The sequence below is a fragment of the Triticum urartu genome, chromosome 7A, assembly GCF_056163025.1.
Source record: "Triticum urartu cultivar PI428250 chromosome 7A, HENAU_Tu73, whole genome shotgun sequence".
Taxonomy (NCBI): domain Eukaryota; kingdom Viridiplantae; phylum Streptophyta; class Magnoliopsida; order Poales; family Poaceae; genus Triticum; species Triticum urartu.
In genome coordinates this window covers 544,011,083-544,030,486 of record NC_141879.1, presented here as the reverse complement: position 1 = coordinate 544,030,486, position 19,404 = coordinate 544,011,083, and the positions used below count along the sequence as shown (strand labels likewise).

Sequence of the window (19,404 nt, the reverse complement as noted above, 5' to 3'; positions counted from 1 at the left end):
GGCTAATTGAATGGAAGAAATCATATGCTGATCTTCATAAGGGCACTCTTATCTTTTCTTGTCCGGCTCAATAATTATCTATAAGGGCCCAGAGAGGCCATTTAATTTAGGGAATATGGTATGTCTAAAAAGTCAATTTTCCTATATACAATCGATGTATACATGAGAAGTCAAAATTGCTATTGAACCCTGTCTAGAAGTCATAGAAAAATATTGAAGTGCGTATGTCATGACCTCTACATTAGCTATCAAATTTTGATCAGGAAGATGCCAAGAAATTCTTGAACCACTGGACTGAATTCTTGGGGTATCTCTTGAGGTTGTCCTTGTAGTCTACGAAGTACAAGCCAAATCTCGAGGTGTATCCAGCGGTCCACTCCCAGTTGTCGAGAAGGGACCACACAAAATACCCGCGAACATCGCAACCGTCCTCCCTGCATAAATTGCAGTATCAAAGATTAACCAATCTATGACTAGCAAAAGAATTTTCGACTGATCAAGGGAAGGTAAAATCATGTTAGCACCTTATGGAATCAGCTAGATTTGTGAGGTAGTCATTGTGGTAGTTGATCCTTTTTGTGTCCTTGAGGGCCTTCTTGAGGGAGATGAAGGGGCTGTTGCTGTCATCCATCCCTGAAACAACAGAGTTAATTTAATGTTATGTCGAAGGTACATCTTTTTTTTTGCGGGGGATGTCGAGGGCACATCAAGTACACTTGATTGAGAATATGCACATCTTTGTTAAGTTCATAAAGCTCTAAAGCGGTTTCTGTTCCATCTCTTCGCAGTGTTTTGCTAATCAAATGGAGAAATTCATATTGTGCATGTACTTTCCATTTTCAGTGATGTAGACAGTTGGAGTGTTGTATCTATCTTTGACATAGTTCATGAGCCTCCTCATGCTGCCAGGCACAATGTACAACCATATCGAATTGGCCTGCATGTATGGAGGCGAACAAGAGCAATATTCAGTCATGACGCCTGCAGTTAATTTTCAAAAATTCAAATGCAATATTTACAACACAAAAATTTCAGTCTGCATGTTGCTAATGTGATGGTTACCTTATCTCCAATTGCCTTCCCATTTCTGAATGCTGGCAATGTACACAAGATGCACACATGAGTATGAAGTTAGATAAAAAAAATAAAGATACAAGACGGGTAGGGACTGAACTTACGGAGGCTGACGGATCCGCTGTCTACCAAGGTATCATTCAGCAAGTATTTGATGACAGTGGTATGGTCTTCCTTTGTGTAGAATGTGGTGTAGTGATTGATCCCCACGAAGTCCAGCGACCCCTTCACCAAATCGGCCTCTTTCGTCATGAACCTCGGCAGCCTTTGTCCGACCCTTGATCTCATCGTCGCCGGGTAATCACCGAAGAAGAAGGGATCGGCAAACCTTTTGACATTACCTCATTTTATCTCAGCAACTCCTAGAAACTTAAAATTGGAACTACTATGCTAGCTTTGTTTATTTTCACTCTACGAAACTGCTAGGTTAGCTCTCTTATTGGCATATCCATCCGTGATTAGATTAATTAGTAGGAAATAGTTAATGGATTTAGTGAGTGAGGCTCACTGACCATCCCAGCTGGAACTCTTGTGCTCTCTTGGTGGCCTCAACATCAGCTGTGGAGTTTGAGACAGGCTCGTACCATATCACATCCAACGACATCCCCACCTCTCCATTCTGCTCTGCCTGCATAATAATATTAATGCACAGAAACTCAATTTTTATTGTTCATTTCAAACTATATTGCAACTTCAGGCCCAAGGGGAAATCACATCAATTTTCAAAGAGTGAAACCTGAACTAAACCAATATATAGGATGTTATGACTTCCGACCGACCTTGTACTTCTTCCTGTAGATGTCTGAAACCATGGCGTGAGCGAGGATGATGTTGTGAGCGACAATGTAGGGCTCGGTGCCGGAGCTCCCTTGCTTGCAGCAGAGGTGGCGGAGCACGGAGCAGCGGCCCGGCGCGTGGATCCCGCTGTCGTAGCCCTGCACCGCCACCGTGTGTGGCTCGTTGAAGGTGATCCAACGCTTCACCCTGTCCCCAAACGCTTTGAAACACGTCTCCGCGTATGCCGCGTAGTCGTTGCTGCATCGGCAGTTTGCATGTTTGGGTTGTTAGACCACCATTGCAGTTAGACCCAAGAAAAAGTTGCTCCAAATCAAGGTGCCTACGGTACACACATTATCTGCCTGTCTAGCAATCCATTGTACTTGTCTTCCAGGGCCTGGGGAAGGTCCCAGTGGTAGAGGGTTACATACGGCTTAATCCCTGAAAGAAAAATACCAGTTCACCTTGTTAGTATGGTCATAACTAATTTGGAATCAGCAGTTATTTTCGATAAAACTTCGACACTGGTCAATAATGTTTTGATCTTCAGATTGTATAAAAATTCACCTTTTGCTAGGAGTGCATCAATGACCTTGTTGTAGTGGTTGATGCCTGCTGGGTTGACCTCACCGGCGCCATCTGGACATAAAAAACACACACAAGGCTATTACTGTTAGTGTGCTGATATGTTAATTTATTTCTCCATAATTTGACAACCCTGTCTATCAGTCAAATTATCAAGGGGCGCAGAAAACTTGTATTAATAATGCATACTTGGGAGAATCCGAGACCATGCAATTGAGAATCTGTAGGCATCCAATCCCATATCTGCCATGAGCTGAATGTCCTCCTGAAGTAGTTAGTTGTTTCAAGGACCATGAGTATATTGTACAACGTGTGCATAATTAAACGCTCATGTTCATATTCAGCGGCACATTCTACGAAATATTATGTATCATCTTGATGCGCTAATCTATAGTGCCTATATTTCCAAAAAGGAGAAACCTGAAAACGGTGGTAGTGGTCAACAGCAACATCGGCATTGCTGAAGTCAAGGATCTTCCCTACATAGGAGAAAAAGGTATTTGTAAGAAGATTGTATCACCATCTTGAATCATAATATGACTGCTAATTTTAGTGGCCAAGGTTAGTCCCATTGCTGAGTAAATACATATTCGGTCATCAGACCTCATGAGCGACCACTCCCCAGTTAATCTATGGTATACTTTCATGTGCCAACAATGCTTCTATTCCACTGGAAAAAATGTTCTATCACAAAACAAAACAATTGTTTATGTTACCAAATGTGTGTGCGAATTTGTCCCAAATTGTAGGTCCTCTTCCATCCACATTGACGGCTCCCTCGTACTACCAACAGAAAAAACATGATTTCAGAAAAAAAACATATACCATAATATATATGCTTATTACTCTAAGAATATTTACACAAAATTTACTCATAGTTGGATTAATACATTGCGTAAGAAAACTAGAGAAGATCCTGGTGCACACCACAGGTCCCCACCTTTTCGATTAAAAAAAGGTCATCTTCCCAAAACTGAGAGAGAACAACCCCCGCCTCTCCATCGAGTGATGCACATTGACCATGTTTAGTCTTTTTTTTTTCAGAATACAATGTTTAGTGTGTTATGTTTTTTCTTCTTCGAATGGTGGGGTGGGGTGGGGGGGTGGGGGGGAGTAATCTGGCCTCTTCATCATGCGATGCACACAGCCATGTTTTGTGTGTTATGTAGTGCGTGCATGTATTGTTGCTGAGTTCATATTGTGTTCAAGACGGATCGATCAAGCTATTATTCAAGTTCTATGGTAGACTGATTTGTCGAAGCATAAAAAGAAATATGTACTCTAAAAGATAAAGATGATGAGTCAGTGAGTCATGAGTCAGCTTCTTCCAGTTTGTTCATCCAAGACAACTTAGCTATGATTTTACCTCAAAGGGGTCACTTTGCAATCAAGTCGCACTCAGGGGCATATGTGGCTTCCAACCTTTTCTTCTTTTCTTCTGAAGACCATTCCTTTTCAGTGCACCGCGTCAATTATACTCCCTCCGTTCGGAATTACTCGTCCAAGAAATGAATGTATTTAGATGTATTTTAGTTATAGATACATTCATTTTTTTGACGAGTAATTCCGAACGGAGGGAGTACTATTTAATGGGTACGTTTGGCTAATTATTGGATAGTATTATCAAAGTTTAATTCCTAGGTTCCTGCAAAACACTTGGTCACTTGCGCAAGAGTAATTCACCATGCCTCTCATAAAGAGATTGCAAGTGTTAGTGAAGTTCCTACTTGCTTTGAGCAGATAATTCTTGTTTCTAGTCCATGTCGTTAATTAGCGTGTACAAAATTCTAACTCCTGTTTATGCATTGCCTACAACACTGGTCCTTGCGCGCATGTGACAACGCAGCGCCACTGCAAGGTTACTTGCAAAGTAGTCCTAACAATCATGTGTTGCTCATGCACAATCTTCAAATCCAACTCCTATGAGCTTTTATAGAAGTTATCCAGCCTCGGATGTCAACATCCAAACGGGGTGCAAGTGTAACTACCATTCTTGACACTTGAGGGCGTGCATGGACAATGGAGATTTTGTTTGTTGAGAAGTCATCATATTTTATTTTTCAAAGGAGGCATCGACTGTAAACTTTACTAAAAAGACAAATATGAGCACGGGCATATACAAGAGGAGGAGAGAAGGGTGCATGAAACAGCAGCACATGACCCACAAGTCCACAACAAAAAGATAAAAAAGATCATATGCACCAAAATAAGAACGAATGAACTAGCATGGTAAATAAGATAAACCATATTACAATCGGAGAAGATTGATCGTATACAAACAGATCCCATACCACAGAGAAGACAAGGGACGCTCAATCGATTATGTGAAAAGAACACACTAGCCAATTAAGTAACAATAGTGTACATATATAGCTTTATTTAGAATCAGTGAAAGAATTTCACAAAAAATAGAGTTAATCATGCAGAATTAAACCAATTGAGAATTATTACTACCTGGTAGGCGGAGGCGGCTGTGCCGAAGACGAAGCCCTTGGGGAAGCTCCCTCTGGTCAGATTACCATTCCCACTCCCTCTCGTCTGCGCGTTGCATCCCTGCTGCGTCGCCGACGCGGCCAACCACACCACGAGCAGCGGCGTCGCCACGCATTGCCACTTGCATGCCATCCTCTTCCCCGCGCGCGAGCGAGCGAGAGAGAGCGCGTGCGACACAAAGACTTATATATGCATGCTGTGTGAGCTAGTAGATGGCATGTATGTTGCTTACAGGGAGAGAAGTCTCGTGTTGCTTACAAGGAGAGAAGAGTCCCCAAGAGTCTGATGTTTGATATATGTGTGGAAAGTTGGTTAGGAGGGCCAAAGCAGCTAGCAAACCCATTAAGCAAAGTGTGGGGGCAACAAACACTCTCCTAAGCAAGAGGAATGTTTCAGAGACGATGAGTTGCTGTTGCTGAAATGCATACGATCTAGTTAATGCCAGTTGGTGTAGTTGGACGAGTAGATGGATAGATATATATACGTGTTGATATGCACATGTATTTATCCGTTAGTGTACTGTTGGCATCCCTTGCAAGGAAGGATCTGGTTTGAAGGCATGGTGGAGGAACGTACGTACAGTACTGTGTGTTGCCTTGGATTGCGCTTTGTTGTTGCTTTCTGGGCTAGTTGGTGGCCAGACAAGAAGAGAAGCGAAGAGGATGCAGGAAAGATAGGTAAGACAAGTTGGTAGACTGAACGCAACACACTCGTACTCGATTTGGCATGCGCAGTACGAGCAAATACTCTCATCATTTTGTGGCTTGTATGTGTAGTATCCATGTCTTTTCGATCTGTCGGTAAATCAGCCGTCCAATGACGCATCAACAAAACCTCAGGGTTTTCGTTGTTTTCCGAGCTATGGCCTACTTCTTTTACTTCTCTCGATTTTTTTTGCCGTCTCATCAGGCTAGGGTAAAGGTGACAACTCTATCGTCGCCAACTCTTGTATAATTTTGCCATTTTGGGGGGCTATGGCCAAATTTACTTGGCCTCTGGATAGACTTGTCATCTAATGAGCTGTGGGATCATGGTCACGGATCTATTTTTGTGTGCTATACCATGGGATTTTTTTTATCTTTCGAAAATTTAGCCGAGTATTTGTGGGGGTTGCACCACATGCATTGCCACAACAACATCCTTATGATCTTGCTATGGCTTACTTTGCCTGGAAATATGTTATTGGAAATCGATCGTCTGCTCCTTTCGAGCCCATCAGTGACTATATGATCTTGCTAGGACAGTTTATCTTCTTTTTACTAGCAAAGTAGAAGTTATATATGCAACTCCCTCCGTCGCATAATATAAGAGCGTTTCTGACACTATACTAGTGTAAAAAACGCTCTTATATTATGGGACGAAGGGAGCGAAAATTCATTGAAGTGCTCGTCCTCGCATGCTCCTGGTATCTGTGTTCGCTCGTTTCTTTCGGGATAAGAGCAGGAGATGTATTGGTCAGGTATGCATCCCGTATATTAGATACAATTAAACCGGGTTGGGCCCATCAGGCAACCGCGTAGCGCCGTGTCATTTGGAACCGAACAAAGACGCCGTAACCAGCCTGTACCGTATCACGCAGGGAAAGACGGCACATTACGTGCGCCTCCCGGATGGCGGCACCCCCTAGTGGATGGGGTTGAGCGCTGGTTGGAGATTATCATACGGTACAAGTAGTCATGATTGGAAAATACATCAATAATCTTGCCGCACCACGTAACAGAGCCACGGATGGTCGTTACATTACAAGCTCGTTTGCATAATTATTACTCAAACAATTCATAATTCAGTTTTAGCCATGGCTACCCGAGCCCCTACAATACATGAAAAAACGGTCAGATGACAACGAAACCCTCACGGCTGCAATTTGTCTAGGTTTCTTGTATATAACACATGATTTTTTTTGTTCATCTAAGAAAAATATAGCTATATTTGTTTTTAGGACATAAGAAATTTAAGAAAACAATTGCTCCTCAAATTTTTTTAAGAAAACAATTATTTAGTGAGATGGCAATTTTGAAAAAAATTGGCCATCTAGTACATAATTTCTTTCATGTTCCATTCATATTTTCCAGTCTGAATTTGCCATGTTACTAGTCCAAAATTTTAATGTTTTTCGGCATTTCACAGTACAAAATGTTCTACATTTTGCCTACATATAGACATCTAAAATCTGTTAATTTGCCATGTCACTCATACATGCTTTTCTTATTTTTTTTGCCATGAATTAGAGAACATCTTTTCTAATGTTTGACATGACTTTTGTATAGGCATTTATATAGTTTTTGCCATGGAACCAATCCAAAATAGGTGTCGTGGTTTTAGTTCAAAATTTAAACTAAAATTGTGACACTTATTTTGGATCAGCGGGAGTACTTGTTTGTGTTCATTTATTTATTTTTAATCATGCCAACTTTGTTATGTGCTTATGTTCACTTTTTTATATAGTTTTTGCCATGGACCATGGCAAATTTGTTAACATATGTACCGCTGCAATTTTGTTGCATCTAGGAAAAATGTAGGTACATTTGTGTTTTGCGACATGGCAATTTTAAGATTGGTTGATCTAGTGGCATGGCATTTTCCGAATTTTTTGCTAAGAATGATTGATCTAGTGACAAACTACTTTTTTAGCTAAGTTCCCCATGATCTTTAGAACATTTTCTTTCAAATTTGCCATGGACCACCCGCAAAAAATAACTTGCCATGGACCATGACAAGATTTAACTATGGATGCTTTCTCGTACAACTATGACGACAATTTTATCTTGCATATGTTTTTTATGTGTTGTAGCATGGCAAATTTATTGTATATACCATGGGAAAATGTAGCCAGCTTGAGCCGCGTCCTCGAAATAGTTTTTCGTCCCGCTTTATATATAAAGCAACAACCAAACAAAATAAACTATGAAACACCGTTGTAGCGAATGTTTGAGGGATGGGACTTAGGTGTGCTCGATCGAACCTACCCTAGCGAATGAATCGTTGCTCTAGTCGGCTCTCCACCTGACGAGGGACGATCACGTGTTATGCGCGCGCGTCCGTTGATTAAGTCGTAAGAGTTTGGCTGATGTAATTTGGACGGATCATTATGAAATGAACTTCCGTCGCACTAAATCATGTTTTCTCTGCTGCTACTGCCACTGGTGCAGACCAAAAATTTTGGGTTGTGCAGCCATGGTCAAAGCAAGTGGACTTTCAGGCGCCCTGTGCATGCCGATTACATGGATGGTTGTCAAGATGAGTGTGTGGGCATCCTTGCGCTCGTCGGCCTTGTATGGTCAAACGAGATACACTGACGGCATGCTTACAATCGTCATCGACAGCAACCGCCAACCAGGAAATAGTGTTTACCCCAGACGACTTGCACAAGATTTTTGGAGCGCCATGCAGCAATTGAGATATTCGGGGCAGGGACGCCAAAATCAGTCCTTGAGCAATTGACATCATCAAGTCGACAATGGGGATGAACACGTCTGCTGCTCAAAGCCTCAAGGCTGTCGAAACATGTCTTAGCAGGGATATTTCGGATGAACAAGAAAAATTCGAGGAGTATTTCCTGATTGCATTTCTTAGCTGGCTGCACACACGACAACACTCGGGTAACTTCATCAGACGCCTACCGACCTGCAACGGCTGGTGTAACGGGGCACATGGCCCTGTAGAAAACAAGAGCAAGAGCACGAGCCGGAGCTGCAGTTCCATCGGGCACATCCTGGCCAAGACGCGGCAAACGCAGTAATCAGATCCGACGAACGAGTCGTCATCGTCACATATCAAAGTTTATGAGCGCGACGTTTCAATCGAGGGAACAGTAAACGCCCGCTCGGAATTTACCCATGCACAGTCATACCAATTTACACGCTGACTTACCTCGTCCTGTACCAACGGAACAGCTGCCGGTTGACCGTCCACCCACCGTTATGTGACACGGAGCTGTCTCCGTATGCTACAGTTTGACATGGCGTATCCGCGGTCTCTCTCTACGATCGCATTCAGTTCAGGGTCGAACACGTCGTTGTCCTATTGGCAGGGGCAGACCCAGGATGAAAATGTCCCGGTGTCCACGCCTAAATTACACATATGTGGACACCAAACTATGTTATGCATAAAACTAACATGCTCAACCATTGTAGATATGCAGTAGTAAAAATGCTTATCAAAATACTGGTCTACTTATAATTGTAGTTGATTATATGAAGTTTTTTGCCCAAGTTGAACAATAACGCATAAAAACTTTGAAGACAAGTTTAATCAGCTAAGGCTACACTATTTATGTTTGAACAGGCTAACATCAAAACATAAAAGAAAACATATTGATTGAATTTATAATTACAAAGATGTACTTACTTACTTACAATATGTTGTAGGAGTACTGAGTTGTGCATTCAAAGGTCGAGGAATAATCCATATAAATGAGAACCACTTGGACTTGATTCTTACTTACCAACACGAGCAAATGGTAGTAATTCAATTCTTAACTATGGCATCCTTGAAATTAAAAGCCCTACACCTACAAAAAAAAGTTGTATAGGTACGCATTTGGACTTGATTGTGCTCCCTCCGTAAAGAAATTTAAGAGCGTTTAGATCACTATGGCTCTTATATTTCTTTACAAAAAGAATAGCAACTTGTGGTACTTCTTTCATCGATTGTCCAGTGATTAGGCGAATAGGCCATGGCAGCACGGACACTTCGATGGCGATTGGGCGGGTGGATGAGGCGATGCCATGATGAATCTTTGCATGGGGAGGCAAGAAGCCATGAGTATTGAGTAGGCGCAGGTTTTTTTTATGCTTGCAGGTCTAAATAAAAGCGATCAAATTAGTTGATGAGAATCTTATCCTTCCTTATCTTTTTGATACAGTATATCGCAACGTTGTTGTCGCTAACAACACTTCCTGAATCATAGGCACTCATACCATGGAAAGTGTGCCAGATCCTAAAGACTAGGACTTTCTATACAGTTTAACAAAATTGATCGATAGCCTGGGGAGTGGCTAGCTGGGTGTCTCAATCGCCAATAGATGGGCCAGGCCTGTGCACCCTCTTGCTTCAGCCGGTGTCTACGTACGAATTTTACCGGTGTCCCGCACAATGTATCAGCGATCGCTTAAGGTAATCGGAGTACTTACCCGATGTCCTGTGACACCGGGTGTGTATACGTGGGTTCGCCCCTGCCTATTGGTACGGGCACCGGGAGCAGGTGAGCTCGTCCATACCATCGCCGCTCTCACGGAGGGAGTACAAAAGTATGCTATTGGATTCATATTCAAGAGAAATTTCCAATACAAAAGTACGCTGTGACCCTTATCTTAAGAGCAATTTCAAAGGACTGACCCATTTTGTCCGCCTGCATCTGTTTGGGGCGATGCAGATAAAAGTGACGGTCCAACACACCGACCCAAACCCAAATCACGTCCGCGTCGCGTCCGCGCCGACGTATTTGCGGCCCAAATTTGCGCCCCAAATGCGTCGGCGCGGATGCCGAACGGATGCTTCGCGCGTCTTCTCGCTGTCCGCCGCGTCCCCACATGACGGCCGTCCAACTATCCGCTGCCCATGCGGTCAGCTTAATTTATGACGACGGGCCCACGCGTCAGCGACGACGCTCGTCCTTTTTTAAGCCGACCATGCGGCGGGGCCGTCCTCATCCAAACTCACCGTCCCCATCTGCCCACCCTTGCTCCCTCGTCGCCGGCAAACCCTAGCCACCGCAACCACAGCGACGATGGGCCTCTTCTCTGGCGCTAGCGGCAGCAAGGCCAAGGGCAAGTCCCCCGCCACCCCTTTTCCCTCTGAGTTTCTCCCACCCCCGCCGGCGCCTCGCCGGCAGAGGCAGCGCGTCAACGCGCCAGTGCACCAGGCGGAGTGGCACTGGCAGAACCGCCAGCCGCTGCCGTATCCCGACGTGACGCTGCCGCACGACTGGCATCTGGATCCAGATAAGATCACAGTGCCGGTGGCGCCGCGGTCGGCTCGTGCTCACACGGAGGAGGTGCGGCGCCGGCGGGCGCTGCTGACGGCGGAGCAGCGCAGCGACTCCGCCTACGCAACCGACTCGCCCAACTGGGCGAGGTGGTTCGCCTTCGAGCACGAGGAGGCGAGGCGCCGGGGCGTGCGTGAGGTCGACCGGAGGCCAACGCCGCTGGTCGTCCGCGAGGAGGACTAGGCGGCGGAGGACGCCTACCAGGCGGCCCTTGCGGCCGTCTACCGTGAGAGCGAAGAGGACGAACGGCGCAGAGCGGAGGCGGCGGAGGCGGAAGAGGAGGCCCGCTACGAGGCGGCAATGGCGCAGGCTCTTGCCCTCTTCGTGGCGGGCGACAGCGTGGTGCCGCCGGTGGCCCCGCCGTCCACCATCAAGCCGGAGCCGCAGCCGCAGCCGGAGCCCGAGCCCGAACCCATCGCGCGCTTCTCCTGGAATGGAGTGGTGCGCGAGTGGGTGTCCGCGCCACTGGTCTGGCTGGGGGCGACGCCGGCGCAGGAGTAGGCCTACCTCGAGATGTGGCGCCAGCGCCGGCTGGCAGAGGAGCGCCGGCAAGGCGAGTACGAGGAGATGCTCGAGCGCGACCTCGAGGAGGAGGCGCACGAGGCCGAGGAGGAGGCGCGCCAGGCCACGGCTGCACAGGCGGCCGCACAGCCCCCCGCTCCGGCACTGCCTGCGCCGGCACAGCCCGACATGACAGCGCTCTGGAACACGGCGTTTGCCTGGGCCGGGCCGGCGCCGACGCTCATCGACCTCACGGACCCCGAGGACGACGACGACGCCGCCTAGGGCAGCGTGCCGCCTCGTAGTTTAGGCTGTTTTTATTTTTTTTAATTGCAAATGTGGACGCGTGGACTCTCGCCGGCCTTCGTGGCCGGCTTTAATGTTTAATTAATGTAGTTTCTTTTTTTAAATATACATGCGTTCATTTTTTTTGACGCCGTCTAAATGGGTCGCATGTTAGCGTTGGGCGCAGATGCCGACCCAAATACGAAAGCAGACATCCGTGTCTGTTTGGCCGACCCAAATAGACAAAAAGCGGACGAAATCGACGTCTGTTTAGGTCGGCTCGTTGGAGTTGCTCTAAGACTTACAGGGTTTGGGAAGTGGGCACAATTGTTCTCAGCTCCTCCAGTGGATGCTGCAGCGGGGAATAATGTATTAGTCTATTAGAAACCATTTTTTGACACAATCTACGAGTTTGCATGGCAAATAAGAAAAAAGATATGCGCCCGTGACCCAACAAACTGCATTAAAAGTTTAAAACAGACGATGAGATGAAGAGATTAATTTTACATTAACAGGTAAGCTTCAGCTAGAACCTATCTGTTTACTGACAGTATTTATCCTACCTTGCTATACTTTCAGGACAAGCATTTTAGCCTTGCTGAATGTCGTTATACATGAGTTATTCAGTTCCACAACAGTTCAGGGCAGTGTTTGATCATTTGCATCCGTACCTCATCAAAGCCATCTCCATCACAAAGAAGCATTTGTCGAGCAATTGCACTACAATATGCTTGAAACAAGTAAACCTTTAGCCTTCTTGGACCCCTTTGGAATAAGATCCTCGCCCTCAAGACGAATCTCCCGGTGCATTTTCCCCATCAGAAGAACTAGTGACAATGATATCATCAACATATATCAAAACAAATATGGATGTTCTATGCTTATTATAAATGAATAGAGATGTGTCAGACCTTGATGGAACAAAGCCAAGTGACTGAAGTTTCATACTTAACCGTGAATACCATGCTCTGGGTGCCTGTTTCAAACCATACATGGCTTTATCAAGCTTGCAGACATATGAAGGTGCACTTTTATCCTCAAACCCAGGAGGTTGTTTCATGTACACTTCCTCTTCCAGAACACCATGGAGAAACGCGTTCTGGACATCTAGCTGTCTCAGACTCTATCCCCTGGGCACAGCTATTGATAATACTGTTGGAAATATGCCCTAGAGGCAATAATAAATTGGTTATTATTATATTTCCTTGTTCATGATAATCGTTTATTATCCATGCTATAATTGTATTGATAGGAAACTCAGATACATGTGTGGATACATAGACAACACCATGTCCCTAGTAAGCCTCTAGTTGACTAGCTCGTTGATCAATAGATGGTTACGGTTTCCTGACCATGGACATTGGATGTCGTTGATAACGGGATCACATCATTAGGAGAATGATGTGATGGACAAGACCCAATCCTAAGCATAGCACTAGATCGTGTAGTTCGTATGCTAAAGCTTTTCTAATGTCAAGTATCATTTCCTTAGACCATGAGATTGTGCAACTCCCGGATACCGTAGGAGTGCTTTGGGTGTACCAAACGTCACAACGTAACTGGGTGGCTATAAAGGTGCACTACGGGTATCTCCGAAAGTGTCTGTTGGGTTGGCACGAATCGAGACTGGGATTTGTCACTCCGTGTAAACGGAGAGGTATCTCTGGGCCCACTCGATAGGACATCATCATAATGTGCACAATGTGATCAAGGAGTTGATCACGGGATGATGTGTTACGGAACGAGTAAAAGAGATTTGCCGGTAACGAGATTGAACAAGGTATCGGGATACCGACGATCGAATCTCGGGCAAGTATCGTACCGCTAGACAGAGGGAATTGTATACGGGATTAATTAAGTCCTTGACATCGTGGTTCATCCGATGAGATCATCGTGGAACATGTGGGAGCCAACATGGGTATCCAGATCCCGCTGTTGGTTATTGACTGGAGAACGTCTCGGTCATGTCTGCATGTCTCTCGAACCCGTAGGGTCTACACACTTAAGGTTCGATGACGCTAGGGTTATAAAGGAAGTTTGTATGTGGTAACCGAATATTGTTCGGAGTCCCGGATGAGATCCCGGACGTCACGAGGAGTTCCGGAATGGTCCGGAGGTAAAGATTTATATATGGGAAGTCCTGTTTTGGTCACCGGAAGAGTTTCGGGGTTTATCGGTAACGTACCGGGACCACCGGGAGGGTCCCGGGGGTCCACCAAGTGGGGTCACCAGCCCCGGGGGGCCACATGGGCTGTAGGGAGTGTTCCTTGGCCTACATGGGCCAAGGGCACCAGCCCCACTAAGGCCCATGCGCCTAAGAGATGGAGAGGGGGCAAACCCTAATGGGATATGGGCCTTAGGGCCCATATTGGTGCGCCTCCCTCTCCCATCCCATCTTGGCCGCCCCCCTTGCTCCCCATCTAGGGCTGCTGCCCCCCTAGGGGTGGGAACCCTAGAGGGGGCGCAGCCCCTCCCCTTCCCCTATATATATGAGGCCTAGGGCTGCCCATAAGATACGCGTGATTCGATCTCTTGTTGGTGCAGCCCTGCATCTCTCTCTCCCTCCTCTTCTGTGGTGCTTGGCGAAGCCCTGCAGGATTGCCACGCTCCTCCATCACCACCACGCCGTTGTGCTGCTGCTGGATGGAGTCTTCCTCAACCTCTCCCTCTCTCCTTGCTGGATCAAGGCGTGGGAGACGTCACCGGGCTGTACGCGTGTTGAGCGCGGAGGTGCCGTGCGTTCGGCACTTGGTCATCGGTGATTTGAATCACGACGAGTACGACTCCATCAACCCCGTTCACTTGAACGCTTCCGCTTAGCGATCTACAAGGGTATGTAGATGCACTCTCCTTCCCCTCGTTGCTGGTATCTCCATAGATAGATCTTGGTGACACGTAGGAAATTTTTTGAATTTCTGCTACGTTCCCCAACAGTGGCATCATGAGCTAGGTCTATTGCGTAGATTCTATGCACGAGTAGAACACAAAGTAGTTGTGGGCGTTGATTTTGTTCAATATGCTTGCCGTTACTAGTCTTATCTTGATTCGGCGGCATCGTGGGATGAAGCGGCCCGGACCGACCTTACACGTACTCTTACGTGAGACAGGTTCCACCGACTGACATGCACTAGTTGCATAAGGTGGCTAGCGGGTGTCTGTCTCTCCTACTTTAGTCGGATCGGATTCGATGAAAAGGGTCCTTATGAAGGGTAAATAGCAATTGGCATATCACGTTGTGGTTTTTGCGTAGGTAAGAAACGTTCTTGCTAGAAACCCATAGCAGCCACGTAAAACATGCAAACAACAATTAGAGGACGTCTAACTTGTTTTTGCAGGGTATGCTATGTGATGTGATATGGCCAAAAGGATGTGATGAATGATATATGTGATGTATGAGATTGATCATGTTCTTGTAATAGGAATCACGACTTGCATGTCGATGAGTATGACAACCGGCAGGAGCCATAGGAGTTGTCTTAATTTATTTATGACCTGCGTGTCAACATAAACGTCATGTAATTACTTTACTTTATTGCTAACCGTTAGCTGTAGTAGTAGAAGTAATAGATGACGTGACAACTTCATGGAGACACGATGATGGAGATCATGATGATGGAGATCATGGTGTCATGCCGGTGACGATGATGATCATGGAGCCCCAAGATGGAGATCAAAGGAGCTATATGATATTGGCCATATCATGTCACTATTATTTGATTGCATGTGATGTTTATCATGTTTATACATCTTATTTGCTTAGAACGACGGTAGTAAATAAGATGATCCCTCATTAAAATTTCAAGAAAGTGTTCCCCCTAACTGTGCACCGTTGCGACAGTTCGTAGTTTCAAAGCACCACGTGATGATCGGGTGTTAGATTCATACGTTCATATACAACGGGTGTTGACGAGCCTAGCATGTACAGACATGGCCTCGGAACACATGCAAACACTTAGGTTGACTTGACGAGCCTAGCATGTACAGACATGGCCTCGGAACACAGAAGACCGAAAGGTCGAGCATGAGTCGTATGGCAGATACGATCAACATGAAGATGTTCACCGATGTTGACTAGTCCGTCTCACGTGATGATCGGACACGGCCTAGTTGACTCGGATCATGTAATCACTTAGATGACTAGAGGGATGTCTATCTGAGTGGGAGTTCATAAGATGAACTTAATTATCCTGAACATAGTCAAAAGGATTTTGCAAATTATGTCGTAGCTCGCGCTTTAGTTCTACTGTTTAGATATGTTCCTAGAGAAAAATTAGTTGAAAGTTGATAGTAGCAATTATGCGGACTAGGTCCGTAAACTGAGGATTGTCCTCATTGCTTCTTAGAAGGCTTATGTCCTTAATGCACCGCTCAGTGTGCTGAACCTCGAACGTCGTCTGTGGATGTTGCGAACATCTGACATACACGTTTTGATGACTACATGATAGTTCAGTGCGTAATGCTAAATGGTTTAGAATTGAGGCACCAAAGACGTTTTTGAAACGTCGCGAAACATATGAGATGTTTTGAGGACTGAAATTGGGATTTCAGGCTCGTGCCCACGTCAAGAGGTATAAGACCTCCGACGATTTTCTTAGCCTGCAAACTAAGGGAGAAAAGCTCAATTGTTGAGCTTGTGCTCAGATTGTCTGAGTACAACAATCATTTGAATCAAGTGGGAGTTGATCTTCCAGATAAGATAGTGATGTTTCTCCGAAGTCATTACCACCAAGCTGCTAGAGCTTCGTGATGAACTATAATGTATCAGGGACATATATGATGATCCTTGAGATATTCACGATGTTTGACACCGCGAAAGTAGAAATCAAGAAGGAGCATCAATTGTTGATGGTTAGTGAAACCACTAGTTTTAAGAAGGGCAAGGGCAAGAAGGGATACTTCATGACACGGCAATTCAGCTGCTGCTCTAGTGAAGAAACCCAAGGTTGAACCCAAACCCGAGACTAAGTGCTTCTGTAATAAGGGGAACAGCCACTAGAGCAGAATTACCCTAGATACTTGGTAGATGAGAAGGCTGGCAAGGTCGATAGAAGTATATTGGATATACATTGTGTTGATGTGTACTTTACTAGTACTCCTAGTAGCACCAGGGTATTAGATACCGGTTCGGTTGCTAAGTATTAGTAACTCGAAATAAAAGCTACGGAATAAACGGAGACTAGCTAAAGGTAAGCTGATGATATGTGTTGGAAGTGTTTCCAATATTGATATAATCAAATATCGTACGCTCCTTCTACCATCGAGATTGGTGTTTGTGTTGAGCATAGACATGATTGGATTATGTCTATCGCAATACGGTTATTCATTTAAGGAGAATAATGGTTACTCTGTTTATTTGAATAATACCTTCAATGGTCTTACACCTAAAATGAATGGTTTATTGAATCTCGATCGTAGTGATACACATGTTCACGCCAAAAGATAGTAATGATAGTACCACCTACTTGTGGCACTGCCACGTAAGTCATATCGGTATAAAACGCATGAAGAAGCTCCATGTTGATGGATCTTTGGGCTCACTCATTTTTGAAAAGTTTGAGACATGCGAACCATGTCTATTGGTGTATATGCATGAAGAAACTCCATGCAAATGGACCGTTTGAACTCACTTGATCTTGAATCACTTGAGACATGCAAAACATACCACATGGGCAAGATGACTGAAAGCCTCGGTTTCAGTAAAATGGAACTAGAAAGCAAATTGTTGGAAGTAATACATTTTGATGTGTGCAGTCCAATGAGTGCTGAGGCATGTAGTGGATATCGTTATGTTCTTACTTCACAGATGATTTGAGTAGATGTTGAGTATATTTACTTGATGAGTCACGAGTCTGAATTATTGAAGGGTTCAAGTAATTTCAGGGTGAAGTTGAAAGATCGTCGTGACAAGAGGATAAAGTATCTATGATATGATCATAGAGATGAATATCTGAATTACGAGTTTGGCACAAAATTAAGACATTGTGGAAATCGTTTCACAACTAATACAGCCTGGAACACCATAGTGTGATGGTGTGTCCGAACATCATAACTGCACCCTATTGGATATGATGCATACCATGATGTCTCTTATCGAATTACCACAATAGTTTATGGGTTAGGCATTAGAGACAACCACATTCACTTTAAATAGGGAACCACGTAATTCCGATGAGATGACACCGTATGAACTATGGTTTAGAGAAACCTAAGCTGTCATTTCTTAAAAGTTTGGGGCAGCGACGCTTATGTGAAAAAGTTTCAGGCTGATAAGCTCGAACCCAAAGCGGATAAATGCATCTTCATAGGACACCCAAAACAGTTGGGTATACCTCCTGTCTCAGATCCGAAAGCAATAAAGGATTGTTTCTAGAATCGGGTCCTTTCTCGAGGAAAAGTTTCTCTCGAAAGAATTGAGTGGGAGGATGGTGGAGACTTGATGAGGTTATTGAACCGTCACTTCAACTAGTGTATAGCAGGGCACAAAGAGTTGTTCCTGTGGCACCTACACCAATTGAAGTGGAAGCTTATGATATTGATCATGAGACTTCGGATCAAGTCACTCCCAAACCTCGTGGGATGACAAGGATGCGTACTACTTCAGAGTGGTACGTAATCCTGTCTTGGAAGTCATGTTGCTAGACAACAATGAACCTACGAGCTATGGAGAAGCGATGGTGGGCCTGGATTCCGATAAATGGCTTGAGGCCATATAATCCGAGAGAGGATCCATGTATGAAAATAAAGTGTAGACTTTGGAAGAACTACTTGATGGTCGTAAGGCTGTTGAGTGTAGATGGATTTTAAAAGGAAGACGGACGATGATGGTAAATCTCACCATTAAGAAAGCTCGACTTGTCGTTAAGATGTTTTCTGACAAGTTCAAGGAGTTGACTACGGTGAGACTTTCTCACTCGTAGCGATGCTAAGAGTCTGTTGGAATTATATTAGCGATTACTGCATTATTTATGAAATCTTGCAGATAGGATCTCAAAACATTGTTTCCTCAATGATTTTCTTGAGGAAAGGTTGTATGTGATACAACCGGAAGGTTTTTTCAATCCCGAAAGATGCTAATAAGTATGCAAAGCTCCAGCAATCCTTCTAAGGACTGGAGTGAGCATCTCGGAGTTGGAATGTATGATTTGATGATGATCAAAGATTTTGGGTTTATACAAAGTTTATGAGAAACTTGTATTTCCAAAGAAGTGAGTGGGAGCACTATAGAATTTCTGATGAGTATATGTTATGGATCAGAAATGATGTAGAATTTCTGGAAAGCATATAGGGTTATTTGGAAAGTGTTTTTCAATGGAAGGCCTGGATTAAGCTACTTGAACATTGAGCATCAAGATCTATAAGGATAGATCAAAACGCTTAATGGTACTTTCAAATGAGCACATACCTTGACATGATCTTGAAGGTGTTCAAGATGGATCAGTCAAAGCAGGAGTTCTTGCCTGAGCTATAAGGTATGAAGTTAAGACTTATAGCTCGACCATGGCAGAATAGAGAGAAAGGACGAAGGTCGTCCCCTATGCTAAAGACATAGGCTCTACAGTATGCTATGATGTGTACCGCACCTGAGGTGTGCCTTGCCATGAGTCAGTCAAGGGGTACAAGAGTGATCCAAGAATGGATCACGGGACAACGGTCAAAGTTATCCTTAGTAACTAGTGGACTAAGGAATTTTCTCGATTATGGAG

The 19,404-nt window shown here is 44.7% G+C and overlaps 1 protein-coding gene and 1 pseudogene across 1 annotated transcript; one reads left to right on the top strand and one right to left on the bottom strand.

The window, feature by feature from the left end:
• Positions 1-28: 28 nt before the first annotated feature.
• On the bottom strand, positions 29-5,300 carry LOC125522552 (beta-glucosidase 34). The gene is made up of 13 exons (XM_087537326.1): positions 4,891-5,300; positions 3,153-3,219; positions 2,857-2,915; positions 2,626-2,701; positions 2,419-2,490; positions 2,205-2,292; positions 1,854-2,109; positions 1,587-1,702; positions 1,179-1,402; positions 1,063-1,094; positions 836-937; positions 525-634; positions 29-434 (listed from the first exon to the last, which is right to left on the bottom strand). Exons 1-13 carry the CDS (start codon positions 5,059-5,061, stop codon positions 260-262), a joined length of 1,548 nt encoding a protein of 515 aa, XP_087393452.1. The 5' UTR covers positions 5,062-5,300; the 3' UTR covers positions 29-259.
• A 5,357-nt stretch (positions 5,301-10,657) lies between these two features.
• LOC147960351 (uncharacterized) lies at positions 10,658-11,701 on the top strand (annotated as a pseudogene).
• The last annotated feature ends 7,703 nt before the right edge of the window (positions 11,702-19,404 follow it).

Bases quoted from the DNA above. Each gene is read 5' to 3' on its own strand.
- LOC125522552 (XM_087537326.1), bottom strand. From the start codon at position 5,061: ATGGCATGCAAGTGGCAATGCGTGGCGACGCCGCTGCTCGTGGTGTGG. The intron at 3,220-4,890 runs GTAGTAATAATT...TTCTGTTGGTAG, and splicing joins CAGCCGCCTCCGCCTACCAG to TACGAGGGAGCCGTCAATGT. The intron at 2,916-3,152 runs GTAACATAAACA...TCTCCTATGTAG, and splicing joins CAAATTCGCACACACATTTG to GGAAGATCCTTGACTTCAGC.